At 40.2% G+C, this 25,910-nt stretch overlaps 1 protein-coding gene, 1 long non-coding RNA gene and 8 other non-coding genes across 10 annotated transcripts in view; 9 read left to right on the top strand and 1 right to left on the bottom strand.

Annotated features, from left to right (window-relative positions):
• The window catches only part of LOC115225451 (AN1-type zinc finger protein 4), a 41,047-nt gene extending 24,634 nt beyond the window's left edge, over window positions 1–16,413 (bottom strand). Inside the window, exons 1-3 of the mRNA XM_029796410.2 lie at window positions 16,187–16,413; window positions 3,144–3,287; window positions 339–516 (exon numbers count right to left, since the gene is read on the bottom strand). Coding sequence (XP_029652270.1) covers window positions 339–516; window positions 3,144–3,287; window positions 16,187–16,289 — 425 coding nt within the window. The 5' untranslated portion in view covers window positions 16,290–16,413. The remainder of the gene's footprint in view (window positions 1–338; window positions 517–3,143; window positions 3,288–16,186) is intronic.
• Window positions 8–13,498, top strand: LOC118768163. The gene is made up of 3 exons (XR_005004020.1): window positions 8–141; window positions 2,198–2,199; window positions 13,481–13,498. It is a non-coding gene; the product is annotated as an uncharacterized LOC118768163 (long non-coding RNA).
• A 4,008-nt stretch (window positions 16,414–20,421) lies between the features above and the next one.
• Trnal-caa lies at window positions 20,422–20,540 on the top strand. The gene is made up of 2 exons: window positions 20,422–20,459; window positions 20,495–20,540. It is a non-coding gene; the product is annotated as a tRNA-Leu (tRNA).
• Window positions 20,541–21,271: 731 nt separating this feature from the next.
• Window positions 21,272–21,390, top strand: Trnal-caa. Its single transcript has 2 exons — window positions 21,272–21,309; window positions 21,345–21,390. It is a non-coding gene; the product is annotated as a tRNA-Leu (tRNA).
• Window positions 21,391–21,973: 583 nt separating this feature from the next.
• Trnal-caa lies at window positions 21,974–22,092 on the top strand. Its single transcript has 2 exons — window positions 21,974–22,011; window positions 22,047–22,092. It is a non-coding gene; the product is annotated as a tRNA-Leu (tRNA).
• Window positions 22,093–23,008: 916 nt separating this feature from the next.
• On the top strand, window positions 23,009–23,127 carry Trnal-caa. The gene is made up of 2 exons: window positions 23,009–23,046; window positions 23,082–23,127. It is a non-coding gene; the product is annotated as a tRNA-Leu (tRNA).
• Window positions 23,128–23,353: 226 nt separating this feature from the next.
• Window positions 23,354–23,472, top strand: Trnal-caa. Its single transcript has 2 exons — window positions 23,354–23,391; window positions 23,427–23,472. It is a non-coding gene; the product is annotated as a tRNA-Leu (tRNA).
• Window positions 23,473–24,028: 556 nt separating this feature from the next.
• On the top strand, window positions 24,029–24,147 carry Trnal-caa. The gene is made up of 2 exons: window positions 24,029–24,066; window positions 24,102–24,147. It is a non-coding gene; the product is annotated as a tRNA-Leu (tRNA).
• A 249-nt stretch (window positions 24,148–24,396) lies between these two features.
• Trnal-caa lies at window positions 24,397–24,515 on the top strand. The gene is made up of 2 exons: window positions 24,397–24,434; window positions 24,470–24,515. It is a non-coding gene; the product is annotated as a tRNA-Leu (tRNA).
• Window positions 24,516–25,259: 744 nt separating this feature from the next.
• On the top strand, window positions 25,260–25,378 carry Trnal-caa. The gene is made up of 2 exons: window positions 25,260–25,297; window positions 25,333–25,378. It is a non-coding gene; the product is annotated as a tRNA-Leu (tRNA).
• The last annotated feature ends 532 nt before the right edge of the window (window positions 25,379–25,910 follow it).

Here is a 25,910-nt window from a genome sequence, read left to right as displayed (position 1 = left end):
GCAGTCGTGTATGCTTGTCAAGAGCAGGGCTCATTAGCCACCAACGGAACCGCAAAGGCAAAATATAAGTTAGTCCTAGAGCGCACAATGTTCCTGAAAGTTGGCAATGGTCTTCCTTGGTCACGAGTGGATGGCCATCATGTAAGTAAGTAAATTCCAAAATTGTATGATATTACAGAAAGCTTCCAGTGCAAGAGACAAGAGGCAGATGCAACCCTAAGAAATCAATGTGTTGGAGGAAGTGTGTGTGTGTGTGTGTGCTTGCTTGCGTGTGTGTGTCTAGAGTATCTGACTTTCAAAATAAATCTGTGACCAACCGAAGGAAAAGGAGGACGAACCTGAGAGATTCCGAAAGTGGTGTTAGGGTCCCGTCACCTCTGTCCATGACTCGGAAGAAATTCAGTTGGTCCCCTTCTCGGAAAACCAGAAGGGTCAGCTGTCGATTGGTCCCAAATTCATCCTTGTTAGAGTCCATGTATTCAGCCATCTCCTTAATTGCGGGGTCTTCAATGGGTACTGGTAGGAGGAACAGGGGTGGTGCAGAAGAGAAAGAGAAAGAAAAAAAAGGGACAATTTAAAAATGTTAGGAAACTCAATGACATCAACCATAATAACACCACTAAGAAATCTGTAGGAGGTCTTGGCTGTGCTAGAAATAGCAACTAAATTACTTCTAATTATACCCTACTTTCTTGAAGTATATACTCTCTTTACTCTTTTACTCTTTTACTTGTTTCAGTCATTTGACTGTGGCCATGCTGGAGCACCACCATTTTAGTCGAGCAAATCGACCCCAGGACTTATTCTTTGTCAGCCTAGTACTTATTCTACCGGTCTCTTTTGCCGAACCGCTAAGTTATGGGGACGAAAACACACCAGCATTGGTTGTCAAGCGATGTTGGGGGGACAAACACAGACACACAAACACACACACGTACACACACACATACACACACATACATATATATACATATATATGACGGGCTTCTTTCAGTTTCCGTCTACCAAATCCACTCACAAGGCTTTGGTCGGCCAGAAGCTATAGTAGAAGACACTTGCCCAAGGTGCCACGCAGTGGGACCGAACCTGGAACCATGTGGTTCATAAGCAAGCAAGCTACTTACCACACAGCCACACATACGCCTATAGTCTTGTTTTAATTAATTCTGAAACTAACAAAGCATTTAGTGAAATAATTTTGGTATTTTCCATTGGTTTGTGGCTTTAACTCAAAATTCTAATGGAAGATTGTAATTTAGATCACTTTAAACTCTGCCCACCACTTCTTTTGGCTTCCCAACCACATGGTTCTGAGTTCAGTTGCATCTTGGTTAAGTGTCTTCAACTATAACTTTGGGTCGACCAAAGCATAATGAGTGGACCTAGTAGGCAGAAACTGAAAGAAGCCCATTGTATATCTCTCTCTATATAAACGGCAGTTTGTCTGTGCGTGTTTCTGTGTGTCTGTCTGGTCGTACCCTCACCCTGACCACGGCTTTCAACCGATTCTGATGAAACTTGACACACACATAGCCCAATGTCATAATTCAAAACTAACGCAGCGAAAATTTTGAAAAGTTCCCCCAGTTCTGAAAAATATCGATATATTCGACATGGGGTCGAGAATCAGAAACACAAACCGCAAACTGTCTAGGGGACGCAACTCCACCTTTTTTAACTAAAAAAAAATTTACCATCATTTTTTTGCTATTTTTTGGCTATAACTCACTAAAAATGCTTTATAGTTATTTCCCTTACAAACCTGAGCAATGCCGGGTGATACTGCTAGTATATATATATATATATATATTTGAAAAATTATACCATATAATAATGATGGGACACGTGTTATCTTGTCTCTGAATTATAAGTTAGTCGTTTAGGCCGGTTACTGATGAGAATTCGCCTGGTGGATAATATGGTCTTGCTAAATTATCTATTAAAGGATGGCAAGTAATATTATTTGCTAAAGAAATTCAAAACCATGGTATAACCGTTAAATAACAAGGTAAAGGTTTTTATTTTTCATCTACTTCAAAATTTGCTATTAAATTGTGGTTTTTGGCTACTATTTCTAGCATGTAAAATTACCTGTTAAAGGGTAATTTTCTATTTCGAAATATATATATATATATATATATAAGCAATTAAGGGTTTAGCAACGAATTGCCTTACCACACACCGAATTTAGAAATAGCAGTCAAAGAGATTATAGCTATTTCTTCTACTAAAAGGGAGATCACAGTAAAGGCACAGTTATATATATATATATATATATACATATATATATATACTCTTTTACTTGTTTCAGTCATTAGACTGCAGCCATGCTGGAGCACCACCTCTACCCGAATAAATTGACCCCAGGACTTATTCTTTGTAAGCCTTGTACTAATTTTATCAGAACCTTTTGCCAAACTGCTAAGTTACGGGGGAAGGGGACGTAAACACACCAACATCAGTTGTCAAGCGATGATGGGGGGACAAACACAGGCACACAAACAGTGTCACTTTGATGGCATGCACTGCCCTCTCATTCAATAATAATAATAATAATAAGTGCTGATGGCACGTAAGAGAGCCATCCGAATGTGGCCGTTGCCAGCGCCGCCCCGACTGGCCTCTGTGCTAGTGGCACGTAAATAGCACCATCCAATCGTGGCCGTTTGCCAACCTCGTCTGGCACCTGTGCCGGTGGCACGTAAAATGCACCATCCGATCGTGGCCGTTTGCCAGCCTCGTCTGGCATCTGTGCAGGTGGCACGTAAAAAGCACCCACTACACTCACGGAGGGGTTGGCATTAGGAAGGGCATCCAGCTATAGAAACCAATCCAAAACAGGTTCTGGAACCTGGTACAGCTACTGGCCTTGCCAGTCCCTGTGCAGCCATCCAACCCATACTAGCATGGAAAACAGACATTAAATGATCATAATGTATATATGTGTGTGTGCATATAAATATATATATATATAGGTATTAGGAAGGGCATCCAGCTGTAGAAACACTGCCAGATCAGACTGGGCCTGGCACAGCCTTCTGGCTTCCCAGACCCCGGTCAAACCGTCCAACCCATGCTAACATGGAAAACAGACGTTAAACGATGATGATGATAATGATGAATATCAGGAAGAGTCCACTTACTTCTGCGGGTGTTGATGGGTCCACCCCTCATTGCCAAAACCAGCCGGAGTGTGGCTCCATTGTGGACCTTGTAGTCAGCCAAACTGAAGTCGTCCTCCAGCTCGGTTGATCTCCAGATGAGGTGTTGCTGTGACATGGGAATTCCTACAGAGAGAGAAAGAGACAGAACAAAATGAGTATGTATTAAATAGCCATCTGTGCATCATACACAATGTATACAAACTGTCGCAATAGGACAGTTACAGCAGTATTAGTCCTGAGATACCAAATGTTCAAAACACAATAATATATATATATGTGTGTATATATGTATCATCATTGTTTAACGTCCGTTTTCTGCGCTAGCACGGGTTGGATGGTTCGACCAGGGTCTGGGAAGCCAGAATGCTGCACCAGGCCCAGTCTGATCTGGCAATGTTTCTACAGCTGGATACCCTTCCTAACACCAACCACTCCGAGAGTGTAGTGGGTGCTTTTTACGTGCCAGGTTAGGCTGGCAACGGCCACGATCGGATGGTGCTTTTTACGTGCCACCGGAAGCCAGTCTAGGCGGCGCTGGCATCGGCCACATTCGGATGGTGCTTTTTACGTGCCACTGGTACAGGTTTCACAACTGCACGTGAATGTATGTATATATATATATATATATATATAGTGTATAGAAAAATTAGTTAATAGACTATATATTATTCATATAAGATACAGTGTAAATTTAAACACATTTAGAGGTATCCATCATAGGACTACTTTATGCTAGAAGGAACAGCTAAAGTCCAAACCACTAATTAGGGATAAATTCCTAACGCCAACCACTCTCGGTTGGTGTTAGGAAGGGCATCCAGCTGTAGAAACACAGCCAGTTCAGATTGGAGAGTGGTGCAGCCTCCTCGCTTCCCAGATTGATATATTTTATCTATATATATATATATATTGATATATTGATATATTTTATATATATATGTTTTTTATATATCTATATAGTGAAGGTGCTTGGCTTAGTGGTTATGGCATTCAGCTCACAATTCAGCGCGCTGTGCCCTAGAGCAAGACGCTCTATTTCACGTTGCTCCAGTCCACTCAGCTGGCAAAATTGAGTAGTACCTGTATTTCAAAGGGCCGGCCTTGTCACACTCTGTGAGAACTACGTTAAGGGTACACGTGCCTGTGGATTGCTAATTTCACGAGCAAGCTGTTCCGTTGATCATATCAGCAGGGACCCTCGTCATTGTAAACGACGGAGTGCTCCTTATATATGATAGATAGATAGATAGATAGATAGATAGATAGATAGATAGATAGATAGATATGTTTCTTTATTAGCCACACAGGGCTGCACACAGACGGGACAAATTACAAGGTAGAGCTTTTCTTTTTGGGGATAAAAAAAGGGGGTTTGGTTTTCGATCAAAAGGGATTGTAAAAGGAAAGAAAAAGGAAAGCAAAAAAAAAAGAGGGGGGATAAAAAATAAAAGGAAAAAGAAAAAAAATCGATCAATAGGGATCGCTATCACAGAAATGTCAATATAAAGTGTAAAGGGGAGGACAGGTGAGGTTTACCCATGGAAAGAAAAGCCAACGGAAAAGCCCATTGTAACTTCGGTCAATGAAGTCACATGTTATATTTTTTTTACAAATAAGCAACTCTCTGTATTAATTTTTACGGTTCATAGGATCATAGTCAAGGTGGCTTCGTCATTCATACGTGCCATCCTTGCTACATTCACCCATCTTTTTTTTAAACATTCACTAGACAAAACTTGCCTCTCTACTCTCACTTTCCTCTTCAAGTGATACTTGAAGAAGTTGATGAAAGAGAGAGACAGAGAGACAGAGACAGAGAGAGAGACAGACAGAGACAGAGATAGTAGATAGATAGATAGATAGATAGATAGATAGATAGATAGATAGATAGATAGATAGATAGATAGATAGATAGATCAATGGATGGATGGATAGATAGATAGATAGATAGATAGATAGATAGATAGATAGATGATAGATAGATAGATAGATAGATAGATAGATAGACGGGTGGATAGATAGATAGATAGATAGATAGATAGATAGATAGATAGATAGATAGATAGATAGATAGATAGCTACATAGATGAATCGATGGATGGATAGATAGATAGACAGACAGACAGATACATATATACATACATAAACAGACATAGATAGACAGATTAGATATATATATAGTCACACAGAAGTATATATATTATTTATCTACCTATTTATATACTTATGTGTATACGTTACCAAGCATAGATAATCAATGTCACACACCGACGTACGTCTAATTGCTTATAAGTCCAGCCATAAATTCATTGACAACCAGAAGATACACACATATATACATATATGCGTGTGTATATAGTTATTAAGCGTATATATAGATACATATATATTCTAATTTAGTATACAGATATACACACACACTTCGACAAATGTCTAGTCATTTCCTGTGATCCAAAGACAACAGATAAAAAAAGAGAAAACACAAATATATAAATATATACGAGAGTGTACCTGTATAAAAGTACGTACTTATGTATGTATGTATATATGTCGTGCGTATGTACGTGTGCGTGTACAGTGTCGTCCCTGGGGTATTATACGTCCAAGGGTAACCGATGGGATCTTTTCGGTTTGACCGGCAGTTTTTTAAAATGATTTCCACGCAACTAAACACTTTTAAACTTCGTATACTGGTAGAATGTGTTTATAAAACATCTTTTTCTCTTAGCTTTATTGAGAAAATTCTATGGTTTGTAAAATATTTGTTGGGCATTTTTTCTTCAATTTCTGCAATTTCAACCAATCACTTACGTCTATTGAGGTAAAAACCATGGATCTTTTCGGTTTGACCGGCAGTTTTTTAAAATAATTTCCACGTAACTAAACACTTTTAAACTTCGTATACTGGTAGAATGTGTTTATAAAACATCTTTTTCTCTTGGCTTTATTGAGAGAATTCTATAGTTTGTAAGATATTTGTTATTCTTTTTCTTCAATTTCTGCAATTTCAACCAATCAATGACGTCTATTGAGGTAAAAAAAAATATTCTGTGCCGTATGAATATGTCACTCGTTTAAGAAACAGATTGGGTTTATTTATATTTCTGAAGAAAAAAAGATACCCTTCCCTCCACCCCTAACCCTAAAACAGATTGAATGCAATAGATCGATAATAGGGTCATAATTATGGGTGACAATTTCATATGACACCGCTAGAAAAAACTGCCGGTCAAACCGAAAAGATCCATACGATGCATTGGGCCCTAAAGATTTTTTTTTGACAGCAATCCAGAGTATTAGCCATCTAGATCTTTGTGGGACCCCGAGCAACTGCTCAATGTGACCTGCCATGAAATGGTACTCCGTCCGTCCCTCCATATCAATGTATGGGTACTCTTTAAGAAGAGTGGTCCCGGTGCGCGCACTCGCGTACTTGAGTGCCTGCACTAGCTAGTCGTGACTAGTCGATCCTGCAACGACTACCTAGCAAAGTAAATAAAACACAAAATAAATATTTTTTTTACACAGGAGTGGCTGTGTGGTAAGTAGCTTGTTTATCAACCACATGGTTCCGGGTTCAGTCCCACTGCGTGGCACCTTGGGCAAGTGTTTTCTACTATAGCCTTGGGATTTGGTAGACGGAAACTGAAAGAAGCCCTTCGTGTATATATATATATATATATATATATATGCGTGTGTGTGTTTGTGTGTCTGTGTTTGTCACCCTAGCATTGCTTGACAACCGATGCTGGTGTGTTTATGTCCCTGTTACTTAGCGGTTCGGCAAAAGAGACCGATAGAATAAGTGCTGGGCTTGCAAAAGAATAAGTCCCGGGGTCGATTTGCTCGACTAAAGGCGGTGCTCCAGCATAGTCACAGTCAAATGACTGAAACAAGTAAAAGAGAGTAAAGAGTAAATAAGACAAAAACACAAAGGATCGACTAGTCATGTCTAGCTAGCGCGGATGCACGCGCTGGGACCATTGTTCTTAAATAGTACCGTATGTATGTATGTATGTATGTAATTTTCAGCTTTATTTCAAGATTTCTTGCCAATAGAGAAAGAGCGGTGGATCTTTACCTTTTGACCTACAGATTTTTAAAATAATTTTTTGTAACTAAACACTTTCAAACTTCGGACACTGGTAGAATGTGTCATATAAAACATCTTTTACTCTTTGCATTTTTGAGAAAAACTTATATTTACAAAGTTATTTACAAAGTTATATTTACAAAGTTATTTCACGTTAAAGTTGTCGTATTTCGGTAATTTCAACCAATCAATGAATAAAATTACTGTTGTTGTTTGTCAACAACAACTTCTGGCAGTGTATATTTCGTTTGTCACTGTTATTTATGATAACCCTAACCCTAAAACCCTAACCTTAACACCCTAAACCTAAGCGTTTACCGTAAATCCTCGAGTATAGTCCGCCCTTGGGTATAATACGCAGGGGATTTTTAGGGGGCTGTACCTCTGAAAAACCTAAACCTTGTGTATAATACGAACCCCTTCTCTAACTTGAGTCAAGGAGGTCTATATACCGTCCTTGGTTTGTAAAACTGTATACGGTAACGTCCTTTATTATTATTGTATATATAACATAATGCAAACGTGTAGCTTTTTTGTACATTTTGTTTGCAGAAAATAAAGAAATAACAGTAATAACGTTTAATAAATGTTGCTTACTGCAAGTTATGGATGATTCTTTTATGACTTCATTGCTTTCAGGCTTAGCTTAAGGTATTTTCACACCCGACATCACAAAATGCGTCTGAATAAACATTGCTGGACAGCAAATAGAGACTAGGACATTGCTTAGAAAATGATTTTCATTTTTAACCTTGTATATAGAACGCACTAGGGATTTTGACCTTTAAATTTTGGGAAAAAATTCGGATTATACTCAAGGATTTACGGTAGTTACAAAAAATTATTTCTTAAATCTGTAGGTCAAAAAGTAAAGATCTGAGCTGGTTTCTAACCTAGATACAAGTCTCCTTCATTGGAATTTCAACATCAACAACAGGGTATTTTTGTTTGTATGTATGTACATACGTATGTATGTATGTATGTATGTATGCATGTATGTATGCATGTATGTATGTATGTATGTGTGCAGATTTGTATGTTTTGCTTCATGTATGTATTCTCATGCATATAGTTGCATATCTAGACATGCTATGTATACTCTTTACTCTTTTACCTATTTCAGTCATGAGACTGTGGCCATGCTGGAGCACTGCCTTTAGCCAAGCAAATCGACCCCAGACTTACTCTTTGTAAGCCCAGTACTTATTCTATCGGTCTCCTTTTGCCGAACCACTAAGTGACAGGGATGTAAACACACCAGCATCGGTTGTCAAGCGATGTTGGGTGGACAAACATACAAACATATACACACAAATATATATATATATATACGTACGACGGGCTTCTTTCAGTTTCCATCAACCAAATCCACTCGCAAGGCTTTGGTCGGCCTGAGGCTATAGCAGAAGACACTTGCACAAGATGCCACGCAGTGGGACTGAACCCGGAACCATGTGGTTGGTTAGCAAGCTACTTACCACACAGCCACTCCTACACCTATATATGTATGTTCTCTTTTTAAGTTTAGAGTAAATTTGAACTGGCCATCTACTTGGTAGCAAGGTTACAAAGGAAAGTATCTAGTTTCAACCATCATCCTTTAAATCTAAGATGTAAGTGTGGTTAGATGTTTGCTTCTTAACCACATGGTTCCATGTTCAGTCCCACTGCGTGGCACCTTGGGTAAGTGTCTTCTACTATAGCTTCTAATTTCTTTATTGCCTACAAGGGGCTAAACATAGAGGGGACAAACAAGGACAGACAAAGGGATTAAGTCGATTACATCAACCGCAGTGCGTAACTGTTACTTAATTTATCGACCCCAAATGGATGAAAGGCAAAGTTGACCTCGGCGGAATTTGAAATCAGAACCTAACGGCAGATGGAATAATGCTAGGCATTTCGTCCAGCGTGCTAATGTTTCTGCCATCTCACCACCTTTCTACTATAGCTTCTGCCAACCAAAGCCTTGTGAGTGGATTTGGTCAATGGAAACTGAAAAAAGCCTGTCATATGTATATATATATATATATATATATAGAGAGAGAGAGAGAGAGAGAGAGAGAGAGAGCAGTCACCATATTCCTTTCCATATTAGTTAACTTTGATGAGTGTAAGGTTACATAATCGGATTGTTACCTGACACTCCATTGTATTCTTTGTGTGAAACCGACTGGTAAGATCAGCTGTGATGGATATATAATACTATACATTTTGGATAATATGTGTGTGTGGCTTTGTGCATGTGTTTGTCCCTCACCACCACTTGCTAACCGGTGGTGGTGTGTTTATGTCCCTGTGACTTAGTAGTTTGGCAAGAGACGACTGATAGAATAAGTACCAAACCTAAAAAGAAAAACCTAGTACTGAGGTCGATTCATTTGACTAAAAATTCTTAAAGGCGGTGCCCCAGCATGGCCGCAGTCTAATGACTGAAACAAGTAAAAGATAGAAGATAAAAAGAAGTTTTGCAGACTTTTAAAGCCCCAGATATCATGATAATTTGCAGTATCATTTGTAGGAATGGCTGTGTGGTAAGTAGCTTGCTAACCAGCCACATGGTTCCGGGTTCAGTCCCACTGCGTGGCATCTTGGGCAAGTGTCTTCTACTATAGCCTTGGGCCAACCAAAGCCTTGTGAGTGGATTTGGTAGACGGAAACTGAAAGAAGCCTGTCGTATATATGTATATATATATATATATATATATATATATATATGTGTATACGTTCGTGTGTCTGTGTTTGTCCCTCTAGCATTGCTTGACAACCGATGCTGGTATGTTTACGTCCCCGTCACTTAGCGGTTCAGCAAAAAGAGACCGATAGAATAAGTACTGGGCTTACAAAGAATAAGTCCCGGGGTCGATTTGCTCGACTAAAGGCAGTGCTCCAGCATGGCCGCAGTCAAATGACTGAAACAAGTAAAAGAGTAAAAGAGTATATGAATTAAAGACTTGTATTCTTTGGCCAAGATCCCAAGTTGAGCCATATTTTGCTCCAGACGGGTCGGTATGTATCATGTTGCTTCAATAATAATAGATGGGAAGAAGGCAGCGAGCTGGCAGAAATGTTAGCATCATCATCATCCTAGTCAGGTGTCACACTATGCGATGTTGTGGTCATCATGATGTCCTGCCACCTTCTCCTGTCCTCTACCCCATGGACAGCCGAGAATAAAGACAATCCTGGGCTGCGATGTCCTTCAGCCAAGAAGTGGGGGTGGTCTGCCTCTTTTACGTCTGCCGTTCACCTTGCCAGTTATGATCGTTCGCTCAAGTCCATCCCAGCGCATGACGTGGCCAAAGAACCATAGCTTCCGCTTCGTGATGTTCCATCATCATCATCATCATCATCATTTAACGTCCGCTTTCCATGGGTTGGACGGTTCAACTGGGATCTGGGAAGCCAGAAGGCTGCACCAGGCTCTGGTCTTATCTGGCAGTGTTTCTACAGCTGGATGCCCTTCCTAACGCCAACCACTCCGAGAGTGTAGTGGGTGATTTTATGTGCCACCAACACAGGTGCCAGACGAGGCTGGCAGACGGCCACGCTCGGATGGTGTTTTTTATGTGCCACCGACACAAGTGCCAGACGGCCACGCTCGGATGGTGTTTTTTATGTGCCACCGACACAGGTGCCAGATGAGGCTGGCCCGAAGCGTCATCTCGCAACTGAGCTTTTCTAGTACCCAGTTGTTGTTTGTTCTTCTCGAGCCATGCCTGGCTCATAAGGGCCGGTTTCCCGGTTTCCTTGGCGTATAGGTTCCCCCACCTGGACGGGACGCCGATCCGTCGCAGGTGAGCTGCATCATGCAGGAGGAAAGAGTGAGAGAAAGTGTCAGCAGAAGTTCACCATTACCTTCTGCCGGAGCCGAGTGGGGCTTAGATGTTTCACTCAAAAACACACACATTGTCCGGTCTGAGATTCAAACCTGCCATCCCTCGACTGCGAGTCCACTGCTCTAACCACTAAGCCATGTGCCTCACACACACACACACATATATTGTTTGTTCCTTCTTGAGCGATGCCTGGTTCATAAGGACCAGTTTCCTAGTTTCCTTGGTGTATACGTTCCCCCACCTGGATGGGACGCCAGTCCATCGCAGGTGAGCTGCAAGATGCAGGAGGAAAGAGTGAGAAAAAGTTGCGATGAAAGAGTCAGCAGAAGTTCGCCATTACCTTCTGCTGGAGCCGCGTGGAGCTTAGGTGTTTCGCTCATAAACACACACATCGCCCAGTCTGAGATTCGAACCCACGATCCCTCGACTGCGAGACCGTTGCTCTAACTACTAGGCCATATGCCTCCACTGCCCAGTTGTTCATCCTTCTCTCCATCCACGACGCTCAAAGGATTCTGCGGTAACACCACATTTCAAAAGCATTCACTCTTTTCTCATCTGCTTTCAACATTGTCCACGACTCGCAGCCATATGTCACAATAGAGAAAGCGGCAGCCCGAAGTAGCCTTATCTTCAGCAGCACTGACACGCCACGACTCTCCTAGATGTTCTCCATATCTTGTACCACTTGCCTCGTAGTTGCAAGCCTTCTCCATATCTCTGGTGTACTTGATCCACTGGTGCTGATTATGGATCCCAAGTACACAAAATCATCCACTTCCTGGATCATCTCTCCGTCCAAAGTGAAGTCAGCTTGGTCTGTCTTGTACTTATCTATTTCTTTGCTACCCACAAGGGGCTAAACACAGAGAGGACAAGCAAGAACAGACAAACGAAGGGACTGAACCCGGAACCATGTGGTTGGTAAACAAGCTACTTACCACACAGCCACTCCTGCGCCTTATGTAAATAATGTACATAATTCCTCATCTCTTAAATATAGAACTGTATTAACTTTGTCTTTATTTTGATGGAAAGTTTTAACTTGGATCACTTTAACCCTTTTGTTACCATATTTCTGTTGAAACACACTGCATTTGTTTCAATTATTTTGAAAATAATGAAGAATTTGGTAAAATAACTTTAAATAATAATTTTATGGGAGTCTGCGAAGTCAGCTGCCAGACGTCGGAGTTTAAATGTGCTGCTGTGGGTGCAACCGATTGTGGTGATGATGTTCTTCCATACTTTCCCATATATATTTCTTTACTGCCCAGAAGGGGCTAAACACAGAGGGGACAAACAAGGACAGACGAAGGGATTGAGTCGTTTATATCGGCCCCAGTGCGTAACTGGTATTTAATTTATCGACCCCGAAAGAATGAAAGGCAAAGTCGACCTCGGTGGAATTTGAACTCAGAACGTAACAGCAGACGAAATACGGCTACACATTTCACCCGGCGTGCTAACGTTTCTGCCAGCTCGCCGCCTTATCCACCACCAAGATCTTTGTCTTCTTTACATTCAGGAATCGGTCACTTTGTGCACTCATGTCTTTCACTTTGCGTATCATCTGCAGCAGTTCGTCCTTGCTTTTACTTATGAGGGTTCTATCATCAGCGTATCTCAGATTGCGCAGCCTTTCTCCACCAATCTGCACACCACCGTTGTAGTTCTCCTTCACCGCTCTTATGAAACATTAGCAAACCAGGTGAAATGCTTAGCAGTATTTCATCTGTCTTTATGTCCTGAGTTCAAATCTGCCGAGATCAACTTTGCCTTTCATCCTTTCAGGGTCGATAAACTAAGTACCAGTTGCATACTGGGGTCAATCTAATCGAATGGCCCCCTCCCCCAAAAATTTTGGACTTTGTGCTTAAAGTAGTAAAGAATAATAGATATGAAACTGAAAGTGTATCTTGGGTACTGGATTAGCAAACTCCTAATCAATGGTCCACAGAGGTCCTCATTCTCTCTCGTACTTCTCTAACCACATTCATGTCCAGAGGGCAGCTGATTTCCACAACAGGACACAGCTTTTCTTTGTGGTTCCACCCAATGATATCTGACCGGTTGTGTTTTAACTTGGTGGCTATTTCAGTTTCTAAATTCCACCAGTAGTCTTTTGATCCATTGGTCTCAATATGGTCAACTCTGTCTGTTGGTATTGTATGTATGTATGTATGTATGTGTATATGTATATGTATGTGTGCATGTATGTGTGTATGAGTGTATGTATGTATGTGCATGTATGTATATGTGCATGTATGTGTGCGTGTATGTGTGTATGAATGTGTGTATGTATGTATGTATGTATGTGTATATGTATGTGTGTATATGTATGTATATGTGTATGTATGTATGTATATGTATGTGTGTATGAGTGTATATATGTATGTATGTATGTATGTATATATGCATGTATGTGTGCATGTATGTGTGTATGTATGTAGGTATGTATGTGTGTCATTATCCAGTTTATTTCAAGATTTCTTGCCAATAGAGAAATAACCAGTTTCTAACCTAGATCCAAGGCTCCTTCATTGGAATTTCAACATCAACAACAGGGTATTTTTGTATGTGTGTGTGTGTAGTATGTATGTATGTGCAGATGTGTATGCTTTCTCATGCATATAGCTGCATATCTAGACAAGCCCATATTTAAATGATAAACTTCTGGAAAGTTTTACAGATTTTTACAGTTCCAGAGATGGATTGGATCTGTAGTCTTTGAATTAGCTTTCTCCTTTCTAGTTTTGAGAAGTCTAATTTCTCAAGATTGGTATTTAGGCAGTGTGTTACATATCCCAATGCCCCAATAATTACAGGTATAAACCTAATGTGTATATGTATGTATGTATGTATGTATGCAGGTATGTATGTGTGTATGTATGTGTGTATGTATGTATGCATGTATGCATGTATGCATGTATGCATGTATGTATGTATGCATGCATGCATGCATGCATGTATGTATGTGTGTATGTATGTGTGTGCATGTATGCATGTATGTGTGTATGTATGTATGCATGTATGTATGTGTGTGCATGTATGCATGTATGCATGTATGTATGTATGCATGCATGCATGCATGTATGTATGTATGTATGTATGTGTGTATGTATGTATGTGTATGTATCTGTGTTTATGTATGTGTATGTATGTAAGTATGCATGTATGTGTATATGTATGTGTGTATGTATGTGTGTGTATGTATGCATGTATGTGTGTATGTATGTATGCATGTATGTATGTGTATGTGTGCATGTATGCATGTATGTATGTATGTATGTATGCATGTATGCATGTATGTATGTATGTATGTATGCATGTATGTATGTATGTATGCATGCATGCATGCATGTATGTATGTGTGTATGTATGTGTGTGTATGTATGTGTGTGTATGTATCTGTGTTTATGTATGTGTATGTATGTAAGTATGCATGTATGTGTATATGTATGTGTGTATGTATGTATGTATGCGGTCACACGCATATTATACGTCTGTACAGTACTCACTCGTCGAATTCTATAACCTGCCCTTATCTACGAAATCGAACCAGAAGATCTTGGTTACAGAGGTGTTTGACCGAAGTGGCCACAAGTCCTATTGCATTTCGGATGACTAAAGCCAAGATAGACTTGTGTATATAAGACGTGTAGATTATATGACAGATCATTGTGGCGTGTATTATAATATAACGTCAATATCACAGACACATGCGCACACAGCTTCCACTGTATATACATAAACACAGCAATTGTGTACGTATATGTATATATATACATATATATATGTGTGTGAGTGTGTGTCTGTAGGGTGGGCTACATACATACATTTGTACATAGTCATTATATAGCAAGTGATGTAAAAATATACCACAATGTATACAAATACAATATACTCATATACACACATATATTCATAGAGGCACACATATATAGACAAATGTGTGTGTGTGTGTATGGGAACTAAAGGTGGACTAGCTACCCCAAATATGCAACACCCCTGCGATTCCACCAAGCTTTGAGGGCTCAAGGTAAATCAATACACACACATATACATACATATAATACACACACACACTACATACGCATGGACACACACACACACACATATATATATATATATACATAAACACTATACGTACACACATACATACACACTCACACATACAGACGGTCTATATAAACAAAACCATGTATATCCATATACACAATGCATATAAATATTTTGCTATATATACATACACGACCATATACATAGACCATACATACATACACACACACACATATATATATATATATATATCAACATATACACACACACACACACATCCATATACATACACGATCTATATAAACCAAGGCATGTATATATATACATACACACATATATATATATATCAACATATACACACACACACATCCATATACGTACACGATCTATATAAATCAAGGCATGTATATATATACATACACACACACACACACACACATATATATATATATATATATATATATTATATATATATATATCAACATATACACACACACACATCCATATACATACACGATCTATATAAACCAAGGCATGTATATATATACATACACACACACACATATATATATATATATATCAACATATACACACACACATCCATATACGTACACGATCTATATAAACCAAGGCATGTATATATATATATACACACACAACGTATATGTCTAGCTATGTACACCAACAGGACTGTATACACAGGAAATACTCAATACACACATAAATAAATACACACATACATACATGTATGTATGAGCCTGTATATATATAAATATATATATGAAATATTGACTATATATATATATGTATGTATGTATGTATGTATGTATGTGTGTGTGTATATAAACGGATAGACAGATAGAAAGGAACACACGAAAAGCGTTGATCAAACGTCCAGAAAACAAACCAACCCAAACAAACAAACAAGGAAACGTGTAAACAAACAGAGAAAGAAAGAAATAAAGAGATCAAAGAGGCTAGAAGGACAGGTAAATGGGGAAAGGGAAGCGGTCAGGGGCCACACCTACCTCCCAGTCTCTGTATTTTGGCCTTGACAGAGATGATGGGTTCAAACGGTGATACACGCAGTTCGTAGCTGGTTCCTGATAATGTTTCTATGTACAGTTCCATACTTATCGCCGGATTGCGAACAGGCGCACACACACACACACGTAGATACAGACATAGACAGAGACAGAGAGACAGAGAGAGACACACACATATGCATACACATATACAGAGAGAGAGAGAAAGAGTGAGAGAGAGGTAGAGTGAGAGAGAGTGAGGTTAGAGGTAGAGAGAGGGGAAAGGAGAGAAGAGAGAGAGAGAGAGAGAGAAAGAGGTAGAGTGAGGTTAGATGTAGAGAGAGGGAAAAGAAGAGAAGATAGAGATAGAGAGAGAGAGGGAGAGAGAGAAGTAGAGTGAGGTTAGAGGTAGAAAGAGGGGAAAGGAGAGAAGATAGAGAGAGAGAGAAAGAGGTAGAGTGAGGTTAGATGTAGAGAGAGGGAAAAGAAGAGAAGATAGAGGGAAAAAGAGAAGATAGGTAGAGAGAGAGAGGTAGAGTGATGTTAGATGTAGAGAGAGGGGAAAGAAGAGAAGATAGAGAGATAGAGAGAAAAGTAGAGTGAGGTTAGAGGAAGAGAGAGGGGAAAAGAGCAGATATAGGGAGAGAGAGAGAAAGGATGAGAGAAGGTATGAAGATGGCTGGAGGGAAAGAGAGAAAGGATGGAAGAAGAGAGAGGGAAAAGAGAGAAGATGGAAGGAGAGAGAGTGAGAGAGAGAAAGAAAGGAAAAGAGAGGGTATGAAGATAGTAGGAGGAAGAAAGAGAACGGATGGAAGAAGACAGAGGGAAAGAGAGAGAAAAAAAAGGATGAGAGAGGGTATGAAGATGGTAGGAGGAAGAGAGAGAACGGATGGAAGAAGACAGAGGGAAAGAGAGAAGATGGAGGGAGAGAGAGAGAAAGAAAGGATAAGAGAGGGTATGAAGATGGTAGGAGTGAGAGAGAGAAAGGATAAAGGAAGACAGAGGGGAAAAGCAGAGGAATAGAAAGAGAAAAAAACTGAGTGGGTATGAATGTGGTGGGAGGAAGAGAAAGAGAGAAAGGCAGAGAGGATTGAGAGCCGACACACACATACACACATGTACAAACATATACAGAGTAAGAGAGAGAGAGAGAGAAAGAAAGAAAGAAAGAAAGAACGTGTGTGAGAGAGAGAGGATAAAGAGAGGAAGAGAAGGAAATGCAGAGAGAGGTGTGAGAGAGAGAGACGAGCAGACACATAGGCACACGTACATACATTCAGAGAGAGAGAGAGAGACAGAGACAGAGACAGAGAGACAGAGAGAGGGAGAGAGAGAAAGAAATGAGACACAGACAAATATAGGGAGAGCGAAAGGATAAGAGAGAAGAGAGAGGGGGAGAGAGACATACAGACAGACAGAAAGAAGGGAGAAAGGGAGAAAAGTGAAGAAAACGAAGAGGAAGAAAGCATTTAGAGAGAAAGAAAGTAAAAAAACAAAGAGGGAGAGAAGAGAGAGAGAGAGAGAGAGAGTGTGTGTGTGCACTGTTTCTATGTAACTATGTCTACCTGTATCTGTGCGGAAAATGACCCATAATCGAAGTCATTCCAGCCGTGACTATCGCGTCTTTTTTATGCTATTTTAATATTTTCATTTTTGTTTAGACACAGTGTATCTAGGACTATAACATCCGATGTGTCCCTCTTTCCTTGCCGCATTCGGCTGTTTGTTTTAGCAGGTCGAGTCATTGTCGTGTAGAAGGCTTCACTTCGTTGTCATAACTGTATATATGTGTGTGTGTATATGTATATATATGGCTTCTTAGCTCTTATTCGTAGCTGTTGCGTGTGTGTGTAACTATGTGTCTATAAAGCTGTGAGTGTGTGTGTGTATCTGTTGCTCTGTGTGTATGTCTGCAAATTATGTCGACGTGTGTGTGTAGTTGTCTGTAACTTAGTATGTGTGTGTAATTGCGTGTGCATGTGTACAACTGTATGTGTGCTTGTATATATATGTAAGTTTATTGGGCGGCGAGCTGGCAGAGACGTTAGCACGGCGGGCGAAATGATTAGCAGTATTTCGTCTGCCGTTACGTTCTGAGTTCAAATTCCGCCGAGGTCGACTTTGCCTTTCATCCTTTCGGGGTCGATAAATTAAGTACCAGTTACGCACTGGAGTCGATGTAATTGACTTAATCCCTTTGTCTGTCCTTGTTTGTCCCCTCTGTGTCCCTTGTGGGTAGTAAAGAAATAGGTATTTCGGCTGCCGCTACATTCTGAGTTCAAATTCCGCCGAGGTCGACTTTGCCTTTCGTCCTTTCGGGGTCAATTAAATAAGTACCAGTTACGCACTAGAGTCGATGTAATCGACTTAATCCGTTTGTCTATCCTTGTTTGGCCCCTCTGTGTTCAGCCCCTTGTGGGTAGTAAAGAAATAGGTATTTCGGGTGCCGCCACGTTCTGAGTTCAAATTCTGCCGTGGTCGACTTTGCTTTTCATCCTTTCGGGGTCGATAAATCAAGTACCAGTTACGCACTGGGGTCGATGTAATCGACTTAATCCCTTTGTCTGTTGTTGCTTGTCCCCTCTGTGTTTAGCCCCTTGTGGGTAGTAAAGAAGTAGGTATTTCGTCTGCCGTTACGTTCTGAGTTCAAATTCCGCCGAGGTCGACTTTGCCTTTCATCCTTTCGGGGCCGATAAATCAAGGGATCTTTTCCTTTTGAACGGCACTTTTCAACACAATTTCTAGTTAACTAAACACCTTTAAACTTCGTATACTGGTAGAATGTGTTTATAAAACATCATTTTTTTCTTGGCTTTATCGAGAAAATTCTATATGTTGTAACATATTTCCACTTTAATTTCAAGCATTTCGGCAATTTTAACCAATCGCTGACCTCCATTTGGGGTGAAAACATTCCGTGCTGTATGAATATGTCCCTGGTTTAAGAAACAGATTGGGTTTATTTACATTTGTGAAGAAAAAAAGATACCTTTCCCCCACTCCTAACCCTAACCCCAAATCTAAAATAGATTGAAATGCAATAGATAGATACTAGGGTTATAATTATGGGTGACAATTTTATACGACACCGCTACGGAAAATGGGATTTTTTTCTAGCGGTGTCAAATGAAAATGTCACCCATAATTATAACCCTAGTATCGATCTATTGCATTTCAATCTATTTTAGATTTAGGGTTAGGGGTTCGGTGGGGGAAGGGTATCTTTTTTTTCTTCACAAATGTAAATAAATGCAATCTGTTTCTTAAACGAGGGACATATTCATACAGCACAGAATGTTTTCACCCCAAATGGAGGTCAGCGATTGGTTAAAATTGCCGAAATGCTCGAAATTTCAGACGAAATATCTTACAAACTATAAAATTTTCTCAATAAAGCCAAGAGAAAATGATGTTTTATAAACACATTCTACCAGTATACGAAGTTTAAAAGTGTTTAGTTAACTAGAAATTGTGTTGAAAAGTGCCGTTCAAAAGGAAAAGATCCACTTTTTCTTTTAATCACAACAAATGAAGTCGAAAGAATTGGGTTAAAAAATTGTACACGGCATTGCTTCAGTTGATTAAGAAATGATTTAAAGATGAACGATTTGTTACAGTTGTCAGGATGGCCGAGCGGTCTAAGGTGCCAGGTACGTTTACAAGCACATTGAGAACCGTAGATCACCAACGTGGACGTGGATTCCAATCCCACTTCTGGCAGATAACATTAAATTTTTTTTTTTTGCAAGGCGCTTTGGACCTTGTGACCTCGGGTTTAGCCACACTTCGCGGCACCTTAAACAAGTGTCTTTTTGTGTAACACCGGACCGACTCGTGGTTGCATTTGCTACACAGAAACCCATCATATGTGTGCCTGTGTGTCGTTGTGTCAGTGTTTGTCTCGCACCACTGTTTGACAACAGCTGTTGGAGTGTTTACATTCCTATAAGCTAGCCATTTGGTAAAAGATACTGAAAGAGAATTTACATGGCTAAAAAACAAAGCCCTGAGGTTGATCTATTCGACCAGAAATTCTTCAATTCAGTGCCCCAGCATGGAGCACATTTGTGTAGGTATGCCAAATATTAATTTTAAAAAAGCAAAAGAAAGTCTCAAATCCAAACAATATTTTTTTAGACACAATCAAATAAGTCGAAACAATTGGGTTTAAAAAATTGCACACGTTATGGCTACAGTTGACTAAAAAATGGTTTAAAGATGAACACATTATCGCAGCTGTCAGGATGGCCGAGCGGTCTAAGGCGCCAGACTCAAGGTACATATAATGCACCTTAACCGGAACATTGAGTGTTCTGGTCCACGAATGTGGGCGTGGGTTCGAATCCCACTTCTGACAGATGGTCTTTTTTTTTTTTTTTTTTTGCGTGTAGGAATTTCGTTCTAAACCACGTTGTACTTCACGGTACCTTGAGCAAGTTTACTCTTCTATAATCCCGGAATGACTGTTGTGAGAAGACGAAGACTTGGTCGGCAGAAACCGTCAGGAAGTCCGTTGTATGTGTGTGTGTGTGTGTGTATTAGTGTACCGTCATCGCTTCGCAACCGGTGGTGGTGTGTTTACAACCCCCGTAAGATAACAGTTCAGCAAAGGACACCCAATGGAACAAGTATCCAAGAACTTATTTTATAAATACAAGTACTAGTTTCGATTTATTCTTGAACACGGCAGCTCAGCATGGAGCATATTTGTGTAGGTATGCCAAACATTAATTTTAAAAAACCAAACCAGATCCTCAAATGCAAACGATATTTTTTGAGATGAAAGGCAAAGTCGACCTTTCATCCATTTAATCGACCCCGAAAGGATGAAAGGTCAACTTTGCCTTTCATCCTTTCGGGGTCGATTAAATAAGTACCAGTTACACACTGGAGTCGATGTAATCGACTTAATACCTATGTCTGTCCTTGTTCGTCCCCTCTGTGTTTAGCCCCTAGTGGATAGTAAAGAAATAGGTATTTTTTGAGACCCAATCAAATAAGGCGAAAGAATTGGGTTTTAAAAAATCGTACACGTTATGGCTACACTTGACTAAGAAATGGTTTAAAGATGACAGGTTCGTCGCAGTTGTCAGGATGGCCGAGCGGTCTAAGGCGCCAGACTCAAGGTACATGTAATGCACCTTAACCAGAACATTGAGTATTCTGGTCCACGAATGTGGGTGTGGGTTCGAATCCCACTTCTGACAAATAACCTTTTATTTTATTTTATTTTATAGCAAGTTGGTATCCAGGTCAGTCTAATTCGCTTTGGACGACGTGGTTTCGGGTTTAACCACATTTCGCGGCACCGTAAACAAGGAAAATAAATTCACAAATCCCCAAACAATTTTTTTTTAGACAGTCGAAAGAAATGGGTTTTAAAAAATGGTACACTTCATGGCTTCAGTTGACTAAAAAATGATTTAAAGATGAGTGGTTTGTCGCAGTTGTCAGGATGTCCGAGCGGTCTAAGGCGCCAGACTCAAGGAACATGTAATGCACCTTAACCAGAACATTGAGTATTCTGGTCCACGAATGTGGTCGTGAGTTCGAATCCCACTTCTGACAAGTACCCTTTTATTTTATTTTACTTTCTTACAAGTTGGTATCCAGGTCAGTCTAATTCGCTTCGGACCATGTGGTTTCAGGTTTAACCACATTTCGCGGCTCCGTAAACAAGGAAAATAAATTTACAAATCCCCAAAACTTTTTTTTTAGACTAAAAAACTGCACACGTTATGACTACAGTTGACTAAGAAATGGTTTAAAGATGACCACTTCCTCGCAGGGGTCAGGATGGCCGAGCGGTCTAAGGCGCCAGACTCAAGGTACATGTAATGTACCTTAACCGGAACATTGAGTATTCTGGTCCACGAATGTGGGCGTGGGTTCGAATCCCACTTCTGACAGATTGTTTTTTTCTTATTATTTTTTTTGCAATGTTGTGTGTTAATACGGTTAATACGTATGTTGTGTGTTAATACGAATGTGGGTGTGGGTTCGAATCCCACTTCTGACAGATTGTATTTTTCTTCTTTTTTTTTGCATAGTGTTTTAGTACTGTTAAGTGAGAAGTTAGGAATATATTTTGTAGCCACGTGGTCGCGGATTCTGTTGTACTTCACGGTACCTTGAGCAAGTGTACTTGTCTATAATCCCGGAATGACTGTTGTGAGAAGGGTTAGTCATCAGGAAGCCCATCGTAGGTACTATTTAAGAAGAGTGGTCCCGGTGCGCGCACTCGCGTACTCAAGCATCCGCGCTAACTAGTCGTAACTGGTCGATCCTTACTTTGTGATTTTGTGTTTTATTTACTTTGTGTAAAAAAATTATTTATTTTGTGTTTTATTTCCTTTGCCAGGCAGTCGTAGGATCGACTAGTCACGACTAGCTAGCTAGCGCGGATGCGCGAGTGCGCGCACCGGGACCACTCTTCTTATGTAGTACCCCCGTCGTATGTGTGTGTGTGTGAGTACCGTCATCGCTTCACAACCGGTGGTGGTGTGTTTACATCTCCTGTAAGATAACAGTTCGGCAAAGGACACCCGATGGAACAAGTATCCCTGAACATATTTTAAAAATACAAGTACTGGGTTCGATTTATTCGACTGGAAATACTTCAACACGGGACCCCAGCATGGAGCACATTTGTGTAGGTATGCCAAATATTAATTAAAAAAAAAACCCAAAAGAAATTCTCAAATCCAAACAATATTTCTTTAGACACAATCAAATAAGTTGAAAGAATTGGGTTAAAAAAAATCGTACACGTTCTGACTACAGTCGACTAAGACATGGCTTAAAGATGATCTCTTTACCGAAGGTGTCAGGATGGCCGAGTGGTCTAAGGCGCCAGACTCAAGGTACATGTAATGCACCTTAACCGGAACATTGAGTATTCTGGTCCACGAATGTGGGCGTGGGTTCGAATCCCACTTCTGACAGATAACCTTTTATTTTATTGCAAGTTGGTATCCAGGTCAGTCTAATTCGCTTTGGACCATGTGGTTTCGGGTTTAACCACACTTCGCGGCACCGTAAACAAGGAAAATAAATTAACAAATCCAAAAATTTCTTTTTTTTAGACACAACAAATGAAGTCGAAAGAATTGGGTTAAAAAATTGCGCACGTTATGACTACAGTTGACTAAGAAATGATTTATCGCAGTTGTCAGGATGGCCGAGCGGTCTAAGGCGCCAGACTCAAGGTACATATAATGCACCTTAACCAGAACATTGGGTATTCTGGTCCACGAATGTGGGCGTGGGTTCGAATCCCACTTCTGACAGATTGCTTTTTTTTCTTCTTTTTTTTTGCGTAGTGTTCTAGGACGGTTGAGGAGTTAGGAATGTGATTTGTAAGCACGTGGTCTCGGTTTCAGTTGTACTTTACGGAGCCTTAAGCCCGTGTACTCTTCTATAATCCCGTAAGGATTGCTGCGAGCAGAGTTAGTCAACAGAAGCTGTGAGGAAGCCCGTCGTATATGTGTGTGTACCGTCATCACTTCGCAACCGGTGGTGGTGTGTTTACATCTCCTGTAAGATAACAGTTCGGCAAAGGACGCCCGATGGAACAAGTTTCCCAGAACTTATTTTAAAAATACAAGTACTAGGTTCGAATTATCCGACCGGAAATTCTTAAATTCAGTGGCCCAGCACGGAGCACATTTGTGTAGGTATGCCAAATATTAATTTTTAGAAAAACCCAAAAGAAATTCTCAAATCCAAACAATATTTCTTGAGCCCCAATCAAATAAGTCGAAAGAATAGGGTTTTAAAAAAATGTACACGTTCTGACTATAGTCGACTAAGACATGGCTTAAAGATGATCTCCTTACCGAAGCTGTCAGGATGGCCGAGTGGTCTAAGGCGCCAGACTCAAGGTACATGTAATGCACCTTAACCGGAACTTTGAGTATTCTGGTCCACGAATGTGGGCGTGGGTTCGAATCCCACTTCTGACAGATAACCTTTTATTTTATTTTATTTTCTTGCAAGTTGGTATCCAGGTCAGTCTAATTCGCTTTGGATTACTTGGTTTCGGGTTTAACCACATTTCGCGGCATCGTAAACAAGCAAAATAAATTCACAAATCCAAAAACTTTTTCTTTTCAGACAACAAATGAAGTTGAAAGAATTGGGTTAAAAAATTGCACACGTTATGGCTTCAGTTGACTAAGAAATGGCTTAAAGATGAGAGATTTATCGCAGCTGTCAGGATGGCCGAGCGATCTAAGGCGCCAGACTCAAGGTACATGTGATGCACCTTAACCAGAACATTGAGTATTCTGGTCCACGAATGTGGGCGTGGGTTCGAATCCCACTTTTGACAGATTGTATTTTTTATTCTTTTTTTTTTGCATAGTACTGTTAAGTGAGAAGTTAGGAATTTCGTTCGTAAACACATGGCCTCGGATTTAGTTGTATTTCACGGTACATTGAGCAAGTGTACTCTTTTATAATCCCGGAATGACGGTTGTGAGAAGTGTTGGTCGACAGGAAACGTCAGGAAGCCCATCGTATGTGTGTCTGTACCTATTTCTTTTACTACCCACAAGGGGCTAAACATAGAGGGGACAAACAAGGACAGACATAGGTATTAAGTCGATTGCACCGACCCCAGTGCGTAACTGGTGCTTAATTTATCGACCCCGAAAGGATGAAAGGCAAAGTCGACCTCGGCGGCTGTGTGCATCGTTTCACAACCGGTGGTGGTGTGTTTACGTCCCTCGTAAGATAACAGTTCGGTAAAGGAGGCTCGATGTGACAAAAACCCCATTATTTATTTTTTTTTAAATACTGGGATTTACTGGTATACTGGTAGAATGTGTTTATAAAACATCTTTTTCTCTTGGCTTTATTGACAAAATTCTATAGTTTGTAAGATATTTGTTGGAGTTTTTTTCTTCAATTTCTGCAATTTCAACCAATCAATGACGTCTATTGAGGTGAATACATTCTGTGCCGTATGAAAATGTCCCTCGTTTAAGAAACACATTGGGTTTATTTACATTTCTGAACGTTATGGCTTCAGTTGACTAAGAAATGGCTTAAAGATGATCAGTTTACCGAAGCTGTCAGGATGGCCGAGCGGTCTAAGGCGCCAGACTCAAGGTACATGTAATTCACCTTAGCCAGAACATTGAGTATTCTGGTCCACGAATGTGGGCGTGGGTTCGAATCCCACTTCTGACAGATTGTGTTTTTCTTCTTTTTTTTGCGTAGTGTTCTAGGACGGTTGAGTAGTTAGGAATGTGACTTGTAAGCATATGGTCTCGGTTTCAGTTCTACTTTACGGCGCCTTAAGCCTGTGTACTCATCTATAATCCCGGAATGACTGTTGTGAGAAGAGTTGGTCGGCAGAAATGGTCAGGAAGTCCGTCGTATGTTTGTGTGAACCGTCATCGCTTTGCAACCGGTGGTGGTGTGTTTACGTCCCCCGTAAGATAACAGTTCGGTAAAGGAGGCTCGGTGGAACAAATACCCCAGTATTTATTTTTAAAAAGTAAGTACTGGGGTCGATTTATTCGACCGTAAATTCTTCAATTCAGTGGCCCAGCATGGAGCACATTTGTGTAAGTATGCCAAATATTAATTTTAGAAAAACGAAACAAATTCCGAAATCCAAACAATATTTTTTTAGACACAATCAAATAAGTCGAAAGAATTGGGTTAAAAAAATTGTACACGTTCTGACTACAATCTACTAAGACATGGCTTAAAGATG

This window comes from Octopus sinensis, linkage group LG27, assembly GCF_006345805.1.
Source record: "Octopus sinensis linkage group LG27, ASM634580v1, whole genome shotgun sequence".
Lineage (NCBI taxonomy): Eukaryota > Metazoa > Mollusca > Cephalopoda > Octopoda > Octopodidae > Octopus > Octopus sinensis.
This window is presented reverse-complemented; position numbering and strand designations above follow the sequence as displayed.